The sequence below is a fragment of the Aristolochia californica genome, unplaced genomic scaffold (assembly GCF_029961685.1).
Source record: "Aristolochia californica isolate CCGP_79_NKW_82.1479 unplaced genomic scaffold, dmAriCali1.0.hap1 SCAF_13, whole genome shotgun sequence".
Taxonomy (NCBI): Eukaryota; Viridiplantae; Streptophyta; class Magnoliopsida; order Piperales; family Aristolochiaceae; genus Aristolochia; species Aristolochia californica.
In genome coordinates, this window is record NW_027181804.1 from 2,772,860 (window position 1) to 2,792,296 (window position 19,437).

At 40.3% G+C, this 19,437-nt stretch overlaps 3 protein-coding genes across 4 annotated transcripts in view; 1 reads left to right on the top strand and 2 right to left on the bottom strand.

Moving 5' to 3' along the window:
• LOC137947874 (pre-mRNA-processing protein 40A-like) overlaps positions 1 to 4,749 on the bottom strand; it is a 28,416-nt gene extending 23,667 nt beyond the window's left edge. Inside the window, exons 1-7 of one of the 2 annotated variants that reach the window (XM_068793694.1) lie at positions 4,526 to 4,749; positions 2,733 to 2,795; positions 2,570 to 2,638; positions 2,042 to 2,335; positions 1,760 to 1,945; positions 1,570 to 1,640; positions 237 to 306 (exon numbers count right to left, since the gene is read on the bottom strand). In XM_068793694.1, the coding sequence (XP_068649795.1) occupies positions 237 to 306; positions 1,570 to 1,640; positions 1,760 to 1,945; positions 2,042 to 2,335; positions 2,570 to 2,638; positions 2,733 to 2,762 (720 nt within the window). In that variant the 5' untranslated portion in view covers positions 2,763 to 2,795; positions 4,526 to 4,749. The remainder of the gene's footprint in view (positions 1 to 236; positions 307 to 1,569; positions 1,641 to 1,759; positions 1,946 to 2,041; positions 2,336 to 2,569; positions 2,639 to 2,732; positions 2,796 to 4,525) is intronic. The other variant, XM_068793695.1, reaches the window with a different exon arrangement.
• Positions 4,750 to 5,916: 1,167 nt separating this feature from the next.
• Positions 5,917 to 19,082, top strand: LOC137948547 (dihydroneopterin aldolase 2). The gene is made up of 3 exons (XM_068794632.1): positions 5,917 to 6,350; positions 18,257 to 18,461; positions 18,539 to 19,082. The coding sequence occupies exons 2-3, from the start codon at positions 18,265 to 18,267 to the stop codon at positions 18,768 to 18,770; spliced, it is 429 nt and encodes a 142-aa protein (XP_068650733.1). The 5' UTR covers positions 5,917 to 6,350; positions 18,257 to 18,264; the 3' UTR covers positions 18,771 to 19,082.
• On the bottom strand, positions 13,358 to 13,858 carry LOC137948484 (uncharacterized). The gene has a single exon (XM_068794567.1). It carries the CDS (start codon positions 13,856 to 13,858, stop codon positions 13,358 to 13,360), a length of 501 nt encoding a protein of 166 aa, XP_068650668.1.
• Positions 19,083 to 19,437: the final 355 nt, after the last annotated feature.

The following is a 19,437-nucleotide window of genomic DNA, read 5'->3' on the forward strand; positions in this document are numbered from 1 at the left end:
CGTATTTTTCTCCTGACGTGCCAAATGACATCTCTACAAACCAGTAGACAAACATGCAAAGAAACAGAGAATCCGCATAAAACAATTTTGATCAATTAAGTACAGATTCAACTGTCAACAACAACCACATAATGCAATACATTTGTTTAAACAGACTTCCAAGCCATTCATCCATGTAATTGGCACTGAGACAGAACAACTAAATCATTTGAAAAAGAAAGGCAGCAATGACTCACCTCAATAGGTGTCATTAGTTCTAAAGGTTTCTCCCAACTAGACTGTCTTGTCTTTTTGTTGTAATAATACCTGAAGCATTTTTATAAAGATAGATAACATTAACAACATGTAGACCAAAACCAGAGAAGTTTTCGATACTTAAAAATCAAAACATGCCCTCCCACCAACCCAGCACAAAATACTAAATGGAAAAAGAAAGGTAATGGGATGTTTAATATTTCTGAGTTAATCATCAACTTGGCCAATCCTACCAGGTCTAGTATAAAAGTCTGGCAATGAAACTTCTAGAACCCTGCACAAGCAACAGGAAGAAGTCGCTTTTCTGCAGAAGAATTGGTGTACTCAACCTTGTTAAATAACATGCTAATGTTGTTCAATTTTGATTATAAAGCTCTAGAAGGCATTCCAAGAGAGACTAATAGTTCACAAGTGTGGCTCTTTGATGAAGAGCAGCACTCCGAATCTTCTAATTCCCCCAACCTAACTTCAGAAGAAGTGGCCACCAACTCCAATTGCCTCTTATGACGAAATTTGCCAAGAGGTGCAATCCAGGATTTTTTTAAAAAAAAAAAAAAAAACAAAGAGAGGAGAATCTGCTATAATGGATATAATAGAATTAACTAATCCATAATAGGATATGAAGAATGATTTTCTCAATCAAACCTCCCTTGCAGTGAGATTTGCTGTCAAAGGTTCTCTCAAACTAGACTGACCAAACTACTGCCCAATCACTAACCTCCAGAGAATCCCACTATTTTTTAGGAAGGGTCAATCAAGGCATCGCTAGACCAAATTTATAAGAGAAATGGAGTAAACACACTTTGAACCAAAAATGCACCAAATGGCTTCTTAAAAGTCAACAACAAACGAGCAGTGGATGAAGAGATAGTCCACCAACTCCACTGCTATTGAGCAGAGACTAATATTTTACACATGGTGACCCTTCTGATCAACTAAATCAACAGTAGAAATTTTACCTTTATTGTACAATAAAGAAATTTGTGATCTTGGACGGGGCTGCAATGTCTAGGAAGGGCACAAGAGGGATTATCTATATACTTCACATGTTTATACTGATTCACACAACATCACAAGATAATACATGTCTTGGAAGAGGATCTACAATGCCCTGATCGATGATCCTTTACACCTACAGCATCTGTATCTTTTTTTAATATCCCCATATTATATGAAACAAATCCTCATACTCTATCATTATAATACTAACAGATATGCATTTTTCATTCAGTCAAAATTCATTTCACAATGTAGACAGTTACGACTCCCCAACCCCCCCAACAAAGTCGTAAAAAAATATTATAATTCAAATACCTTCTTCCATCAGCAGCAGTATGCTCCTGCCAATCAGATAAAGCCTGTTGACTGGGCTGAACATTGGTTGCCTGAAATTTCCAACAGTGAGCATCAAATCTGATTATACTGATGAAAGCAAACAAAAAGGTATGAACAATAAGAAGTCTGCACAAGTAAAGAGATCACAGAAAATGGACAAGTTTCTCACAGGAGCAGCAAGGGTTGTAACTGAAGTTTGTTGGCTAGGGTGTGGCACAGGGGTGACAAACTGAGCAACATTCTGGCTCCATTGCTGTGGACCTGCCGGAGTCACCGATGTATGTATTTGTGATACTGATTGATATGAAGAGGGGACATTAATATTATGGGTCTGCCCATATGAAGGTGCCGCAAACTACAAGAAAAGTAAAGAGCATTAGTAATGAACATAAAGGGCAGATCTGGTTCAGCTATAACATCAGCAATGAAACAAGTAGTGCAAACAACTTACAGTATATGATGATGAGAGAGGCATCCCTAAGCCTGGGACATGACTATTAACCGGTTGTGTACTCTGGTGTGGTTGGAAGGATGGAGGACCAGATGTGATGGATCGGTTTGGCTGACCGTAAGACAATGGCATTCCTTGCGATGAAGGTGGACCCTGTCCTGGGGGACCTGGCAGAGGTTGGGAGAAGTGGGATTGTTGTGCCTGAGCGGAGACAGCTTGCCCAAGTGGTCGGAATTGTTGGGAAGCTCCAGGCAAGAACTGTTGTGCAGGCTGAGCTTGCACCGTGGGTCTGAACTGCAATATGTGCACACATATTTCTTTTAAAAACATATTTCATTTAAAAACATATTTCATTTAAAAACATATTTCATTAAAACATGGTCACTAAAAAATGGCTAATGCTGCAAGTAGCACCAGAATAGCCAATATCTTTCAACCGTGATGTACATTACAAGATCAACAACCAATCACTAAATCTTTAAGCAAAGAAGAGCTACTGTAAATTCTTATATAGACTGTTGCATTTACCTGCATAGACATAGGTGCACCAAAGGTTTGAGGTGGACCTGCAGATCCCACCATTGGAGGCCCAAGGGGCTACAAATATTTTCAGCATGAAGCAATACATCAGAATCATAGCATAATTGTGCACAAAATAAGTATTTACATGAATGGAAGATGTTTGTACCACCTGCTGTGCACTTTGCTGGTTATTAGCCATAAGCAAGCAGCCTCAAACAATGATCAAATTAAGCTGCAAAATCCCCAACAATTCAGACAAAATGTAGAAAGTTTTCCCAGCACTATGAAAATAATCTGGAGGAATAAAACGGGAACAAGAAGCACGACAAAAAAAGAGAGAACAACAAATGAAACAGTGGATACAGATGAAGAAGCACCGGCACAAAGAAATCAAAAACCTTTACAATTTAATTAGTCAAAGAACAATTTTCAAAGTACATTAGGTAGTAAAATGCCTATACAACAGATAGAACAAATGTGGAAACCATAGAATTGACCTGTTTGCATACGCAAATCTCTTTAAATGGATCAGTCAACAAATATGAAATTACCATATTTCAGAAAAAGAACACCGATTCTTTAGACCGCATTCAAGATACTCTGCACAATGCTGAATTATGTTGTGGAAAGAAAAGTGCAGAACTGAGTTGCAAAGGCTCATACTCGACAACTATAGAAGCCCACCAGTTCCTTGCTGAAAATTTAACTAAATTTTTCTTCGGAGTTTAAGCATTTTATTCCTTCATGATAGTTCCAGAATATAAGCATAAAAAACATGATACCATTGGTGAATGACAGTATCCCTACAGAGCAAAATAAATACAAAAAATGATGAAAAAATAACAAAACTATGCCAAATCATCACAAATTTCATCAGGATATGATTGAAGTGTCCTTAAATCATAAAGCAAAGTCCATGCACTTCTCCAATACAACCTGTTACAAAAATTTCAGCACCTAAAGCAACTGCAGCTTAAAATCTTGGATTTTAAGAACCGTCAGCACAAAGCACCTAAAATTAATGTAGAGTGTTGCCTGGTCTTCCAATAGAAAGTCACAATAGCTAAGAAGTACAATATAATACATCTTTTCTTTTCTAAATGGTGCAGGAACACTACATTGGCTAATAGTAAGCCAAAAAGGATCAGAAGTACAAAACTAATACATTGCCCCAAACAACATCCAGATGCTTAACCCTTTTGCCCAAACATTTTAAGATAGCAAACCAAAACCATTGTACAAACCTATCTCTATGCAACAAACCATGTATTAGGAACTGGCATATAAAATTAGGTTTCACTCAGATATGTAAAAGAGAGGGCAGTTAAGATCCTGTTGGATCAGAGACCTAGAAGGAAATCAAATCCACCTGTGTTTATCTAATCAAGTTCAACTCAAATGGGCTTATAACAGTCAAAAATGAATGCAATCCAAAAAAAAAGGAACTTAATAAAGATGTACTTGAGACTAGCTGGCATCCAGTATTATCAATGCATGTTGCCTATGTTTTCAGGATATTGAAGAGTCAGACCACCGTCAATATTTCCCACAGTTCCAGTACTAATGTCGACTAATGGATATAAATTTTGTTAATTCCGTTGCCGACAGCACTTCATTCATCAAAAAGTTCAGTGCCCAAAGGAACCCCGGCTAACTCTAACTGGCATACCACCCTATTGACATTATTTGAGATCATGAAATCTCACGAATTCGACAAAAAGGTAAAATTTAAACAATTACGCACGCAGGTTTAGTAGTCGACAACAAAAAGCTCTCCTACTCACGTCTAAAGTGACACTACCTTAATAAATAGATATGAAAGTGAATCACATACAAAAAGCACCTTTAAAAAAAATGAGAAATAAAATGAGCAGACAACCTAACAATCAGTCTACACCGAAAAATGTCTAGCTTCAGTTCCAGAAGTCATGACGTCGAAATAAAAACAGACCGCAGACTTACATTTTACAGCAACGAATGAAGAGCCACAAAAAGTGCACGAAGAAAGCACCAACTAGTAGCGATTTAAAGGAAAGCAACCAATATACAGAACAATTTTATAGACCAGAGTTATCTGTGTATCAGAAACCCAGTTCCTAACTGCTGGCTTGCCTTCTTGGTGTCGATCGAGAATTGAGAAACGTAAACCCTAGCTGGAGATTAATCTCTCTGGGTTTTTCTCTCCTTCGCTACGGATAACCAAAATAAAGAGGTGAAAACTGAAAATGTACTCACGGCGCCATAAGGGATGATACCTCGCAGTGTGGGACCAAGGTACTTCGAATCAGGGTTGCGCGCGAGACTCGGTCTCAGCCTCGTGAACCGAGCACAGTTTGTGACTCGCCTGAGTTGTGTCGACCCAGCTTTGAGTGAATCAAATCCATTTTGGAGAAGAATTATTAAAAATTATTAACCTGTAAAAATTATAAAATTTTATAGAAATTACAAAAAAAATAACCTATCCATAAAAATACTTAGTTTAAATAATTGCATTCAATGATCTATTAAAAATTTTATAAACATGTAAAAATTATAACAAATTCTTCCAAAATTCAAAAATAATAACTACCATGACAAAATCAAAATTAGAAAAATTAAAGGCACTTTACTTGGAATATCAAGTACATAGATATCTTATAACATCAAATTAAAGTCATAAAATCCATAATATCAAAATTTTAGGGCTTATGGTTTAGGGCTTAGGGCTTATGGTTAAGGATTTGGGATTTAGGGCTTCGGGATTAAGGGTGAAGGGGTTAGGGTTTAATGTTTAGGGTCTTAGGGTTTTAAGGTTTAGGTAAAAATTGATAAAATTGGGGAAAAAGTCTCAAAATAACATCAAAATAAATACATAAAATAGTAAATAAATGTAAAATAAGAAGAAATCAATTTTCAAGTCACTCAATTCAATGATGATTGTAAGAATGAAAATTAGGTATACCTAAACTTATATGGGCCTAAGTTCATACTAAAATCCAAATGTCGAGGTGCTATGTTTTCAATTTTTTCTTATTAAATGTTTTAATCAATTTAATTTTTAACTTAATTTTGTAAGCAAAAGGATAATATTTTATTTAAAAAAGAATCACAATATCTTACATGAAGCACAATTTTTTGCATATTAAAAGTTGTAAATGGACCGAATAGAGTAGCATCTAGATCTAATCGGTTCACAAATATCAATAAAATGCAAATTTCCAAAAAATAAAATTTTAATTGAAATATGATATGACTCTAAGAATATTAATAATAAAGTAGACGACTTCGAGCTCCAGAAAATGGTTGTAAATATTTTAACAAGAAAAATAACATCTAGCTCAATGTGTTGTATTAGTCAATAACCACAAGACGGAGACTCGCGATTCGCGAGGCAGGTTTTGCAGGGATAAATTTTAGGGTGGGCTCGGTTCTTGAGCCGTTCCGTCCAAGAAGCTCTCTCATTTTTGTTCCCGATCAGATCAGGCGGAGGAGGCAAGCTGCAGGCTCCTCAATTCTGGACTCTGATCTCTTCATCTAAGTACTCGTCCTTCCTGCGCCGCAGCCGTAGAAGGAGAAGGAGAGAGCGGGCCTCTCCCGATAATTTCGGGAAGAAATCCCGAAAACAGAGCCGTTGTCGCATATCTTCCTCTGTCGCCGCTGTCGTTACTGGCGACGGAATCTCATTGCTGAAAGCCCGTGCCGCAGATACAGGCCTCCAGAGTCGAAAATTTTTCGGAACGATTCCGAAAATCAGAGATCCCGAAAATCCTGCCGTTGCCGTTGCCGCCGTCGGTACCGTTGGTATCTGGTATTTTATTATCTCGCTAAATTTTTCAGTAGAAATTTTTTTCGTTTCGTTTGCCACAGAAATTTTTTCTCTCACGCTCTGGTCCAAAGAGAGAAGGGAGAAGACGTGAATTAAATCAGCGATTTAATTCGAGTCAAAATAGTAGAGCTGAGCCTAAACACTAAGCCGAGCAAATTTTATACAGCCAGCCATTCCACACTTTGATGGTCACTATGACCATTGGAGCATGCTCATGGAAATTTTTTTGAGGTCCAAAAAATATTAGACGATTATTGTTTCTGGAGTAGCAGTAGGAGTTGTGCTTACATATGCAAAAAGACAGAGCTTGAAGGGTTGAAGCTAAAGGATCTTAAAGCAAAGAATTATTTATTCTAAGCTATCGATCGATCAATCTTGGAAACTATTCTTTGCAAAGACACAACTAAGCATATTTGGGATTCCATGAAGAAGAAGTACCCAAGTACAACAAGGGCTAAGAGGCAACAGTTTCAAGCACTTCGTTCGGAGTTCGAAATACTTCAAATGAAATCAGGAGAATCAATTATAGATTATTTTTCAAGAACGATGGCAATCGTTAACAAAATGCGGATCCATGGCGACAAGACAAAGGATGTTCTTATTGTTGAAAAAATTATTCGATCCTTGATACCAAAATTTAATTTTGTTGTTTGTGCTATAGAAGTAGTTAATGATGTTGATTTGCTATCAATTGATGAATGGCAAGGTTCTTTGTTGGTTCATGAGCAAAAACTTAACCAACAGGACAAAGAAGAATAAGTATTGAATGCTTTATTAGAAAATCACTCTACACCCAGTAGAGCTGATAAAGGTCGAGGAAGAAACAACAATGATTGTGGGCACCAACAACAAAATTATCATCAACAAGACAGTCAGTTTCAAAGGAGAGGCAGAGGACGTGGAGGCCACCAGTCCACAACTTATATATCAAAGTCAGTAGATAAATCCAATGTTGAATGTTTCAGATGTCATAGGTATGGCCATTATAAATCAGAATGTCAAACGGATTTGAATAAACAACGTGGAGATCAAATTAACTTTGCAGAAACGGAAGAAGAGGTGTCTCTTTTGATGGTGTGTCATGTGAAGGAGGGAACTCAACACAGCATGTGGTATTTAGACACTGGTTGTAGCAACCACATGTGTGAAGAGAAGGAGGCATTTTCTGACTTGGATGAATTCTTTCACAGCTCTGTTAAGTTTGGTGACAACTCCACAATTTCTGTTATGGAAAAAGGAAAAGTAACAATCCAAACCAAAGGAAATTCCACTTACACTATCGCTAATATTCTTTTTGTGCCAGATTTAAAGACCAACTTGCTTAGTATTGGTCAGTTACAAGAAAAAGGATACGAGATTGTTATCAAAGATGGAGTATGTCGGATTTGAGATGCAAAATTGGGCTTAATTGCTCAAGTTAACATGACGACGAATCGTATGTTCCCACTTTATCTCCACAACACAACTCATTCGTGTTTCTCAGCAAAATTAAAAGATGAGGCTTGGCTATGGCACTTTTGCTATGGGCATTTGAATTTTGGCAGATTGAAAACACTGCAACAAATTATAGTGACGGGGCTTCCTCAAATTATAGTCTCTTCTCAAGTTTGTGAAGAATGTGTTGTTAGCAAATAACACTGTAATCAATTTCCACAAGGAAAGCCTTGGAGAGCGAAGAAAGTATTGGAGTTTGTTCATTCCGACATTTGTGGGCCAATAACACCACATTTTAATGGAGGTAAAAGATATATCATTACTTTCATTGATTATTATAGTCGTAAGATGTGAGTTTATTTTTTGCAAGAAAAATCTGAAGCCTTTGTAGCTTTTAAAAGCTATAAAGCTCTTGTTGAGAAAAAGGTTGGCAACCCAATAAAAGTTCTTCGCACGGATCGCGGTGGCGAATATAACTCACATGAATTTGCAAATTTTTGTGAGAACCATGAAATCAGGAGACAACTTACAGCAGCTTATACACCCCAACAGAATGGTGTATGCTAGAGGAAGAATCGTACTATTATGAATATGGTGCGAAGCCTTTTGACTACAAGTGGCATTTCAAAAAGTTTCTAGCCTGAAGCAGTTAATTGGAGCATCCATATATTAAACAGAAGTCCCAGACTTGCTGTTTAAAATATGACACCAGAGGAAGCATGGAGCGGAAAGAAGCTTGTTGTAGATTATTTTCAGATTTTTGGGTGTATTGCTTATGCCCATATTTTAGATGAGAAGAAGAGGAAGCTAGATAACAAGGGAGAAAAATGTATTTTTCTTGGTGTTAGTGATAAGTCAAAAACCTATAAACTATACTATCCTAGCACCATGAAAATTGTCATCAGCCGTGATGTGATATTTGATGAAAAAGACACCTGGTCATGGAATCAACAAGGTGTTAAAGAAAGCATTCCAACAGACTTTGATGATGATGAGAAAGGGCAGCAACCTATGGAGACTGAGCAAGAAGAGGAAGTCACTCAAAATGTTTCAACCAATCAAAGCCCACTTGCAGTTGAATCACAAGGGTCTCAACGTGTTCGAATAAGACCAGCATGGATGACTGATTATAAAGTAACTGGAGTTGACCAAGGTGATGACCCACTTACACATTTTTATCTGTTTTCAGATTGTGATCCTACCATTTTTGAAGTGGTTGTCAAAGAACCAAAATGGAGAAAGGCTATGGATGCTGAAATTACAGCCATTGAAAAAAATGATACATGAGAGCTATGTGATCTTCCAAAAGGGCAGAAGACAATTGGTGTAAAGTGGGTTTACAAGACAAAACTGAAAGAGAATGGTGAGGTTGACAAGCACTAGGCACGCTTGGTAGCTAAGGGCTACAAGCAAGAGTTTGGTATTGATTATAAAGAAGTCTTTGCTCCGGTTGCAAGACATGATGCAATCAAATTGGTGATTGCTATGGCAGCTCAAAACTCATGGCCTATCTTCCAGTTGGACGTGAAATCAACATTCCTCCATGGAGATTTGAAAAAAGAGTGGTGTAATCTTCTACTGGAATTTTTATTTCTCAAAAGAAGTATGTGCAAGAAATTTTGGACAGGTTTCAGATGAAGGATTGTAATCCTGTAAATACTCCATTTGAGTTTGGTATAAAGCTACACAAAGATAATGGAGGAAAGAAGGTTGATGACACTCTTTACAAACAAATTGTGGGGAGTTTAATGTATTTGACAGCAACAAGACCTGATATCATGCATGTTGTAAGTGTGATTAGCAGGTACATGGAATATCCTACAGAGATTCATCTCTTAGCTGCAAAAAGAATTTTTCGTTACTTGCAAGGTACTAAGGAGTTTGGGTTTTTTTTTTGAGAAGAGTTGTAAATGTATTCAAAAGAGATAAAATACAAACTAAAAAACTAAAAAGACATTTCCTCCACAACAAGATGTTGGAGGGTAACGCCTTTTTTAGCTTGAACATCGGCTAAATGATTAGCAGATCTTGGTACATGTTTCCAAGTACATAATAAATCAGAAGTTAAATTACAGATTTCATCATAAATCTTCCAATGACGCCAAGGAGGTTTTGAAGGCTTGGAGCACCAATTTATAATAACTTGAGAATCCCCTTCAATCAAGAGAGCACCATCCTTTTTTTGTTTGAAGAGTTTCAGCCCGTTGAGCAAGCCATGTAATTCCGCACAAGTAGAGTCTGATACTCCAATTGGACCCGCATAAGTGTAGAGAAGATTTGCTTGATCATCGTGAATTACTCCACCAAATCCGGCTGGGCCCGGACAACCGAAAGCACTTCCATCAAAATTTAATTTAAAGTGTCCAGGAGGAGGTCTAGTCCATTCTATCATAATAGGAGCCTTCGAAATAAGAGACATTTTCGCAACATTTCTCCAATTTTCCCTCATATTTGTTGCTCTTAGATCACAGAATTCTTTGCGAAGGAGAACCCAAGAGCTAACTTGACCGACTATCTGATCACAGAGAATATTCCGAGGAATAGATTTCTGATTGAATTTGCGATTATTTCTTTCTTTCCATAAATTCCACACAATGTGTCCAACACAACAAGATATTAAGATTTTCCCTAACTTCGGAAGATGGGAGCTAACCAAAGTATAAATAGTGTTTAGCAAATCTTGCGAAGGGCAATATAATAAACCGATCTTGTCCATTAATTCGGTCCAAATCTTATGAGCATATTCGCAATGCAAAAGCGTATGATCTGCTGTTTCAGGAGATGTGTTGCAAAATGGGCATTCTGGATTGGGAATATTAATGCCTCGTCTTTGCAAAGCGTCAGAAGTTAAAATTTTTTTAAGACATACCGTCCAGATGAAAAATTTGATGCGAGGAGGAATCGGGAGCGACCAAGCAAAAGTAACAGGATGTTCTGCGTGAAGAGGATGGTAGGAAATCAAATGATGGTACGTTGAGGCTGAAGAGAACATACCTTGTTTGTTGGGTGTCCAGATGAGGATATCGGAAGAATTTTTTAAGGCCACACCAGAAAGTAAATTGATCAGGCCAGTTGCTTCAACAGTTTCAGAGTCATTTAATGCCCGTCTGAGATGAAGATTCCACCCACCCGAGGACTGCCAATGGTCAGAAATCATTGAACTTCGAGATCTTGACAGCTGGAATAAAAGAGGATAACTTTCCTCTAAGGAACTAGTCCCGATCCACCAATCGGACCAGAAAAGAGTATTTTCACCACTTCCAATATAGCATTTGACGGCGGCTTTGAAGCAAGGTAAGAGTTTGGCAATTTTCTTCCAAACAGGGGATAACTTGTAAAATCTTCCCCCCTCCGTCCACCAACCTCTCTCTTTTCCTGATTTACTTGCAACCATTCGGCGCCACAGTAGATTGGGTTGCATGTTGTACTTCCAAACCCACTTTAGTAGCAGAGACTTGTTGGTGGTAGCAACGTCACGAATCCCGAGGCCCCCCATTACAATTGGTTTACAAACATCAACCCATTTTACAAGATTAACCTTTTTTTCCCCATTTGGCCCATCCCATAAAAATCTTCTTTTCAAAAATTCAATTCTATCCCGAATAGAAGCTGGACAATTGTACAAAGATAAGAAATAGGAAGGTATTCCATGAAGGCATGATTTAATTAGAACCAGTTTACCAGCTTTGGATAAAAATTTTCCTTTCCAAGAAGCCAGACGCTTCTCAAGCCTCTCAACAACCGGAAACCAGGAATTTTTCGAAGGCAGGAAAGGAGTCAAAGGTAAGCCCAGATATGTACTCGGAATTGATGCTACCTTACAACCCAGATAGTTCGCCATAGAGTTGAGAATAGATGCATCAATATTAAAACCAAAGATTGTGGTTTTCTCCCAGCTTATCTTTTGACCAGACGTCAATTCAAAGATATTCAAGATAGCTTTCATGCGTTTTATTTGTCTCATGGACCCTTCTCCAAAAAGAATAGAATCATCTGCAAACTGAAGAATGGGGACGTCTTGGATTGGATCAGAAAAAATAGGACTGAGCCAACCCGAACGTTTAGCAAACCGGATCATAGAGGTAAGGTATTCTCCAATGAGAGTAAAAATAAATGGAGAAAGGGGGTCTCCTTGTCTGATCCCTCTAGAGGATTTGAAGTATCCTCGGGGTTTCCCATTTACCAAAACAGAATAAGAAGGGGAGGAAATACAACTCCGCATCCAGAATTTCCATCTGGTACCAAAACCCATACGGTCAAAAAGATAATCCACCAGTTTCCAGTCAACCCGGTCAAAGGCTTTCTCAAAATCAATTTTCAGAACAAACCTAGGAAGGGAAGATTTTTTGAACGAATGAAGAAGTTCATGAGCAGTAAGAGAAGAGTCCAGGATGTTTCTGTCTCGGATAAAAGCACTTTGACAAGGATTAATTACCTTGTAAAGGACAGCTTTTAGCCGATTAGCCAACAGACGACCAATAATTTTATATGAACTGGAAATGAGACTGATGGGCCGGAAATCTTTAGGCTCCTCTGAATTTGTTTTTTTAGGAATAAGCGCAATAAAAGATGCACCAATTCCAGAGTGAGTAATTCCCACTTGGTGAAAATTGTGAACGAAGGCACATACATCATTTTTTAACAGATCCCAAAAACAGTGATAAAACTCACCATTAAAGCCATCTGGTCCGGGGGCTTTATCTTTAGGAAGGCCCAACACAGCCCGTTCAATTTCTTCTGAGGAGAATGGTTTTTCAAGATCCATTGCGTCTTCAGTTGAGATGCGCTCGAAATTGAGCTGATGGATTTTTGGTCTTCTGAAACAGACTTCTGAATATAGCTCTGAGAAATACTTCACCAAAAGGTTAGAAATGGAGGCACTATCCGTTACCACTTGGTCTCCGTTACAGAGAGCAGTGATACGGTTAGTCCTCCTCCTGGCCGAGGCGATGGAATGAAAAAACTTTGTGTTTCCATCACCCTCAGCCATCCAACGAAATCTTGAACGTTGTTTCCAACGGACAGAATCAGAATGAAGAAATGTACGGTATTCAGCATTTAATTTATTTCTAAGCAAAAATTCAGTAGGAGAGATTAACCTTTGTTCCTCCAGTAGATCCAGCTCAGAAATGCGGCGGCGAATCGAATCTTTCTGGGAAGCAGCAGAAACACGATGATTTTTATCCCACATTCTGATCTTTGCTTTGAGGGCTTTCAGTTTCCGAGGGAGGGCCCAGCCCGGGTTCGGATGATTTTCCAATTCGAGCCACCAAGATTTCAAAGAAGGGATGAAAGCCGTGGTTAATAACCAGGCATTCTCAAACCGAAAGGGAGATTTTTCCCACGCAAGAGGCCGGGAATTGAGTTGGATAGGCCAATGGTCAGATCCAATTTTGTTTAGGACTTGGCCAGAGGTGTTGGGAAAAAGAAGGTTCCATTCTATATTTGAAAAAAATCTGTCCAATTTAGACAAAATGGGGGGGTTCTGACAATTTGTCCAGGTGAATTTTTTCCCCGAAAGAGGAATCTCGGAGAGAGCAACACTATTGATAAAGTCAGAAAAGGCTCTCATGGTTGATGAGGTTCGGGAAGCAGAGAGGACATTTGTCAGAGCAAGATAATGTCGCATTGAAGTCTCCTCCAATGAGCCAAGGGAGGTCCCACAATTGGACAAGCTGAAAGATTTCCTCCCAGAAAGATGCTCGGTCACGGTACCGAGTAGGCCCATATATGCCAGCAAGAGCCCAACAAGTACCGAGGTTGTGATCCCGGAGCTGGATACCTATTGAGTATCGCCCCGGAAGGACGGAAATAGCATCAAAAGCAATTGGATCCCAGATGACAATAATGCCCCCAGAATGGCCAATTGCAGCTACATGCGCCCACGCTGGGTTGGAGTCATACCATATATTACACACAATTGAATAATCAAAGGACTGTATCTTCGTTTCAAGAAGTATAGCTATTTTTGGTTTAACATCAAAAAGCGCTGCTCGGACGAGAGCACGCTTGGCCAGAGAGCCGAGACCTCTTACATTCCATGATAGAACGATCATGGGGAACGGTGGGAGTTGATGTTTCGCTCCACGGCTCCAGCTTCAGTGTATCCCGCACAAAATATGTTGGCAAGCTCCGTCATTTCTGAAAATTCTTCTCGAGGAAAGGATTGTTCCTGTTCCAGCAGGAATAGGAGGAGCTCATCGCGCGGATTGGGAGTGAAGGCCTTGGCTAGGGTAGATTCAGAGGTTATAGTTGGGGGGAGGTCGGACCAAATTGGAGGGATTCCATAGGGGAAAGCAGGGGGGAGATCGTACCAATCATGGGGAAATTCCATTGGAAGGACAGGAGGGGAATTTGGAGGGGGGGAAGGTGGGGGGGTAGTGTCTTTGATTTTATCTTTGTCCTTGTTTGTCTCGGAAGGTGTGGGGTTACCGAGTTTGGCTTTAGTTTTCCCTGCTTCTTTTTTCCTGGAGTAGGTATATCGGAAAGGGGTGGTGGCAATTTGTTTTTCAGTATTGGTGTGGAAGGGAGGGGTGAAGGGTTTGGGGTTTGAGTTTTCCATGGTGTCGGAGTGGGGGTAAATAATACGAAGGGGGGTGGGGCAGAGGATAGTGGGAGAGTGAATATATAAGGGGGAAGGGGAGTGAGAGGGGGGTTCGAAATCCCAAGTGGATTCATTAGAGAAGAGGGATGGCCTTAACGGGGCTCGAGGGGTGGCCGTATAAGGGGAGATTTGAGTCAGAGAGGGAGGGTTTGATGGGACGGCGAGAGGAGTTGGTTGCTGGGATGGATGGGATGGGTGATGAGGAAGGTTTGAGGTCGGGGGGGTCGCAGAGGGAGATCCTCGATAACGAGCCGAGAATGTGGGTGGAAGTGGGGGGGAAAGGGGATTTATCGAGTTAGAGAAGCTGCGGGACGGGGATGACAAGTGAGGGGTGCGGCTTCGGGAAAAGGAAGATTTAGGCGGCGGAGGGAAGGAGAGGGATTTAAAAGTGAAAGGACGGGAGGGTGGCGTGATTTGGACTGAGGAATTGGCGTACGGTAGGCTTCGGGAAGAGGAAGATTTGGGTGGCGGAGGGGATGGGAGGGATTTAAAGATGGAAAGATGGGTACTGCTTCGGGAAATGAAAAGCGGCGGAGGTGAAAAAGTTGATGTAGAAAGGGAAGGGCGGGGCGTGATGTCGACTGAAGGGTGTTGGAGGTTGATGTATGGCAGGCGAGTTCGGGACTCGAGGTGTGGCGTTGGGGAAAGGGTTGATGGTGGCGTGATTTGGACTGAGGGATTGGCGTACGGTAGGCTTCGGGAAGAGGAAGATTTGGGTGGCGGAGGGGATGGGAGGGATTTAAAGATGGAAAGATGGGTACTGCTTCGGGAAATGAAAAGCGGCAGAGGTGAAAAGGTTGATGTAGAAAGGGAAGGACGGGGCGTGATGTCGACTGAAGGGTGTTGGAGGTTGATGTATGGCAGGCGAGTTCGGGACTCGAGGTGCGGCGTTGGGGAAAGGGTTGATGTAGAAAGGACATGACGGGGCGACGGCGTGATGTGGGCTAAGGCGCTTTGGAAGTTGTAGAGGTCGACGGCTGTGGATTTGATGGTTGAAAAGGTGGTTTGTTTTTTTTTTTTTTTTTTTTTTTGTGTAAGAGTATGGTGCGGGGCTCGAGGTTGAGAAGGTGATGATGGATTTTGGTAAATGGAGAGGTAGGTATGTGGGGGAAAGTGTTTTTTGTTTCGAGGCGGGTTAGAGTTTGACAGTGATGGATGTGAACAAAGGGAAGTAATAATCCCCTTGTCCGGATGTGTCTGCACATCGGTTTGAAAGATCCTATCAGCTTTTGGATTTGGGGAACGGTGTATTGCAGGTGTTTTGGAATTGGGGATTGGCACTGTTGCCAAGGGCGATTTCAGAGATGAGATTTTGTCTGCGGATGCACTTATGTGGATAGGATCTTTTTCGGCGGGGGCAGTGAAAGGGTTACTGTGAACTGGTGTTGATTGGATTGTTTCGGGATATGGGGATTGATGTTGTGTGGTTGGATTTTTTTTTTGTTTTTGTTTTTTCGGAACCCATGTCCGATTGAACTCCGAGTGCGGCTTCCGAGTCGGTAACTGACGGATCTGCTGAGTCTGGGTTGTGTTTCGTGAGGTTTCTTCCGAGTTGGCTGCCGGAAGGGTTTCCAGATCTCCGAATTCCATGGAGACCCAGATCATGGTTTTTCCGCAGGAGATATGAAAAAATTGTAAACCACTTACCGGTGATTTTGGCCGGATGAAAATTTTTTCTCTGTGAAGCTGCGTTGGCTGGCTTTCGGCCCAAATAACCTCTCCGAATTCTTTTGTGAGGCATTCCAGAGTATGCCGGCATCGGATTTCCACCGGAAGACCTTTGACGATCACCCATTGCCCCGAGATGGGGGTTGTGAGTTCTGGGCTCCAATTGGTCATGTGGAGGATCGTTGAAATAGTCTCTGCCTTTAGTGAATGAAGTCTCTTGCGGTCCTCCTCCGAATGGCAGTTGATGATCCAGCTCCTCTTATGAGCTTTGATGATGGCTGTGAACGTGATATTTCGTTTTTGCAGCCATTCTTGGAGTTGTCTTCTGGTGAAAAAATTTTCCGGGTCTTCCAAGAGGACTGCCAGGGACATTTTGCGCTTGCCCTCAGTTTCAATGTGGGCTGGCAGGGATATAAAGAATTGTTTTTTCTGGGGTGAAAATTGGGGGAGTGGTGTTGATGGTGGTATTGGATAATTGGTTTTGCAGGTCTGAGTCTTCTCTAGTGGAGGATCCGGTGGGAGCGACAGAGTTGTCTGGTGTGAAGCGCTAGGTTGTGAGTGGATTTTTGGTGGGGTGGCTAGCTGCTGAAGAATTTGATCAAATCGTTTCCAACCCATTCCAGAAGTGGAGGGCTGTGGGAGGAAAATCATACCCATTATCATTTGTCCACGTCTTTGGTGGATGACGCAATGAAGAAGGCCTCCATGATACTGGCTGTGAACTTGGAATTCCAGATCGCCAGTGAGGAGTGATCTGCTGTATTTTCTTCCCATGTTTCCTACTTGGACTTTCCTAAAAATGTCTAGGAAAAATCTGACTGCGGAGATCGGGAGGGAGATGTATGATTTCTTTTTCCCCTCTTGCGCATGAATCTGGATGGCCTCCCCACTCTTCTCCTTTCTCTTTTGAAAAGTCAGCTTTGCTTTTCCATTCCGGAATTCGTATATGGTCGGATCCTCCACAAGGATCCTTCGGCGTGAGGATTTCGAGATTACAGTTTGCCATCTCTCGCCTGAACTATCTTCAGATTCAATAACTTCCTTTTCCCTCTTTTCTTCTTCTTCCGGTTGTTTACCTCTTCGTTGCTGCTGCTGCCGGTGCTGCTTCCTCAGACTGGTTCGATCTTCGCCTCTTCCTGGATGCTGTCCTACTAGAGGTGCTGGATCAGAGAGAGTGGTCGTTGAATGGGAGTTACTTCGTTCCCCAGATGGTTGGTGGGAGGAAATTACTCCTTGACCGACCTCTCGTCCAGCCATCGTGTTCTTCGTTTGATTCGTCGCCTTTCTAAACCAGAGATGGATCAGAGGAGAGACAAAAATTTTGTAGTCTAAGGAGTTTGGGTTGTTCTACAAGAAAGGAGAAAAGTCAAATCTGTTTGGCTTTACAGATAGTGATTATGCAAGAGATTCAAATGATAAAAAAACCACATCTGGGTATGTTTTTATGATGGGGACAGGAGTTGTTTCATGGTCATCAAAGAAGCAACATATAGTCACATTATCATCTACTGAAGTTGAATTTGTTGTTGCAACAACTTGTGCTTGTCTAACTATTTGGCTAAAGAAAATCCTTAAAAAGCTGCATTTTAAGGAGGATGGACCTACTCAGATTTATTGTGATAACAGTTCTGCAATAAAGCTTTCAAGAAATCCAGTTTTACATGGTCGAAACAAACATATAGGTGTGAAGTATCATTTCTTGAGGGATCTCACAAATGATGGAGTCATTAATCTTATTTTCTGCAGAAGTGAAGACCAAATTGTTGAAATTCTAACCAAGCCTCTCAAGTTTCATGCATTTCAGAAGTTCAGGAAGCTACTTGGTGTTTGCATTTCAAATGATTCAATTTGAAGGATGACGCTTCAAAGTTTGACTCTTATTAAAATGAATGTTATGTCTGGAACATCAGTTTAAAGGAGGGATTGTTGAGTAAATTATTTTTTTCTAAATTAAGACTAGTTGTCCTAGTCTTTAGGAGTGTCAGTTTCATTTTACGTTGTTAAGTGAGTCTATTTTGCCCGTTGGATTTTGCGTGTCTAATTTTAGTTTCTTTTAGTTATGTATTAGTCTATATAAATAAACTGTTAGTTTATCAATGGAATATCAGAAAATTATATCCTCTGCTTCGTGTTATTCATTTCATTTTTATCAGAATAGATGTTAATTGAGTAATTTATCCAGGTGCATCAATGGAAGGACAGGGATTACACAGGGGCGACAAGCTCGTACTCAGAGGATTAAAATTCCATGGCTATCACGGGGTGAAACCCGAGGAAAAGACTCTCGGTCAGAAATTTTTGATCGATATGGATGCTTGGTTGGATCTCCGTCAAGCTGGACAAACCGATTCTCTCGATAATACCGTTAGTTATTCTGATATATACAGGTGGGAATTGGACATTTGGTCTACCCCATTCATTAGAATCTAGAGAAACTAAGTGTTTATCTCACAATGGATTTCAGGATAGCGAAGGCGATCGTTGAGGGCAAATCTCATAATCTTCTTGAATCAGTTGCCCAACTCATCGCCGACACAACTTTGAGAAAGTTCCCTCGGATATCTGCTGTTCGCGTGACGGTTGGGAAACCTCATGTGGCTGTTGAAGGACCCGTTGATTACTTGGGTGTGGAGATTCTTAGATACAGCAGTGAAGTTGATAATCAAAGCTCAGTTGGTAGTGAGATGGAGTGGTAGTAGTTTGATGATCTAAAACGTTTTTATAGATTATCGATGGACTCGTCTATCTTTTTTTAATAATCAACTAGGATATGTTTGGTCACTCTGTACCATTTATACTATGACTTGAAAAAACATTAGGCAGGCCTGGAGACAATTTCTTTGGCATAATTTATCTCCTTTGTACAACAGAAGAAATTTTGCAGTTCAGAGACCTGCCTGTGAAGGGTTGTGAAAGGGTAGTATATCTCGAGGATTATAGCTGACTGACTGCAATTGAAATAGTGGCCCTGAAATAAGGAATTGATGGACTAGTTTTAATTGACCTTATTTATGGATCATTTGCACTTCATTTTATTTTATGAAAGATAGGTAAAAAGTGGAGAAAAAAATATTATTTGGGTGTGTTTATAATAGGTATTAACACCTGGTTTATTCTCATCTCAGCGAGACTTGAATTTGACCTCGAAATATTATGAAGGCTAATTGTTACTTATTTGTTTATTTTTGGTGTATCTATAACAGATTTATACCTGGTTATTCCAAAGCTCAGTAAGACTCAAATCTTTTTGTTTAGTTAATTAATAAAGGCAGTGGATAGGCTCTAGCAATTGCCTGTAGTTGATATATATGGGAACCGATTTGGTGCGACACAACTCGTATTAAAAACATTAGACACCAGTGA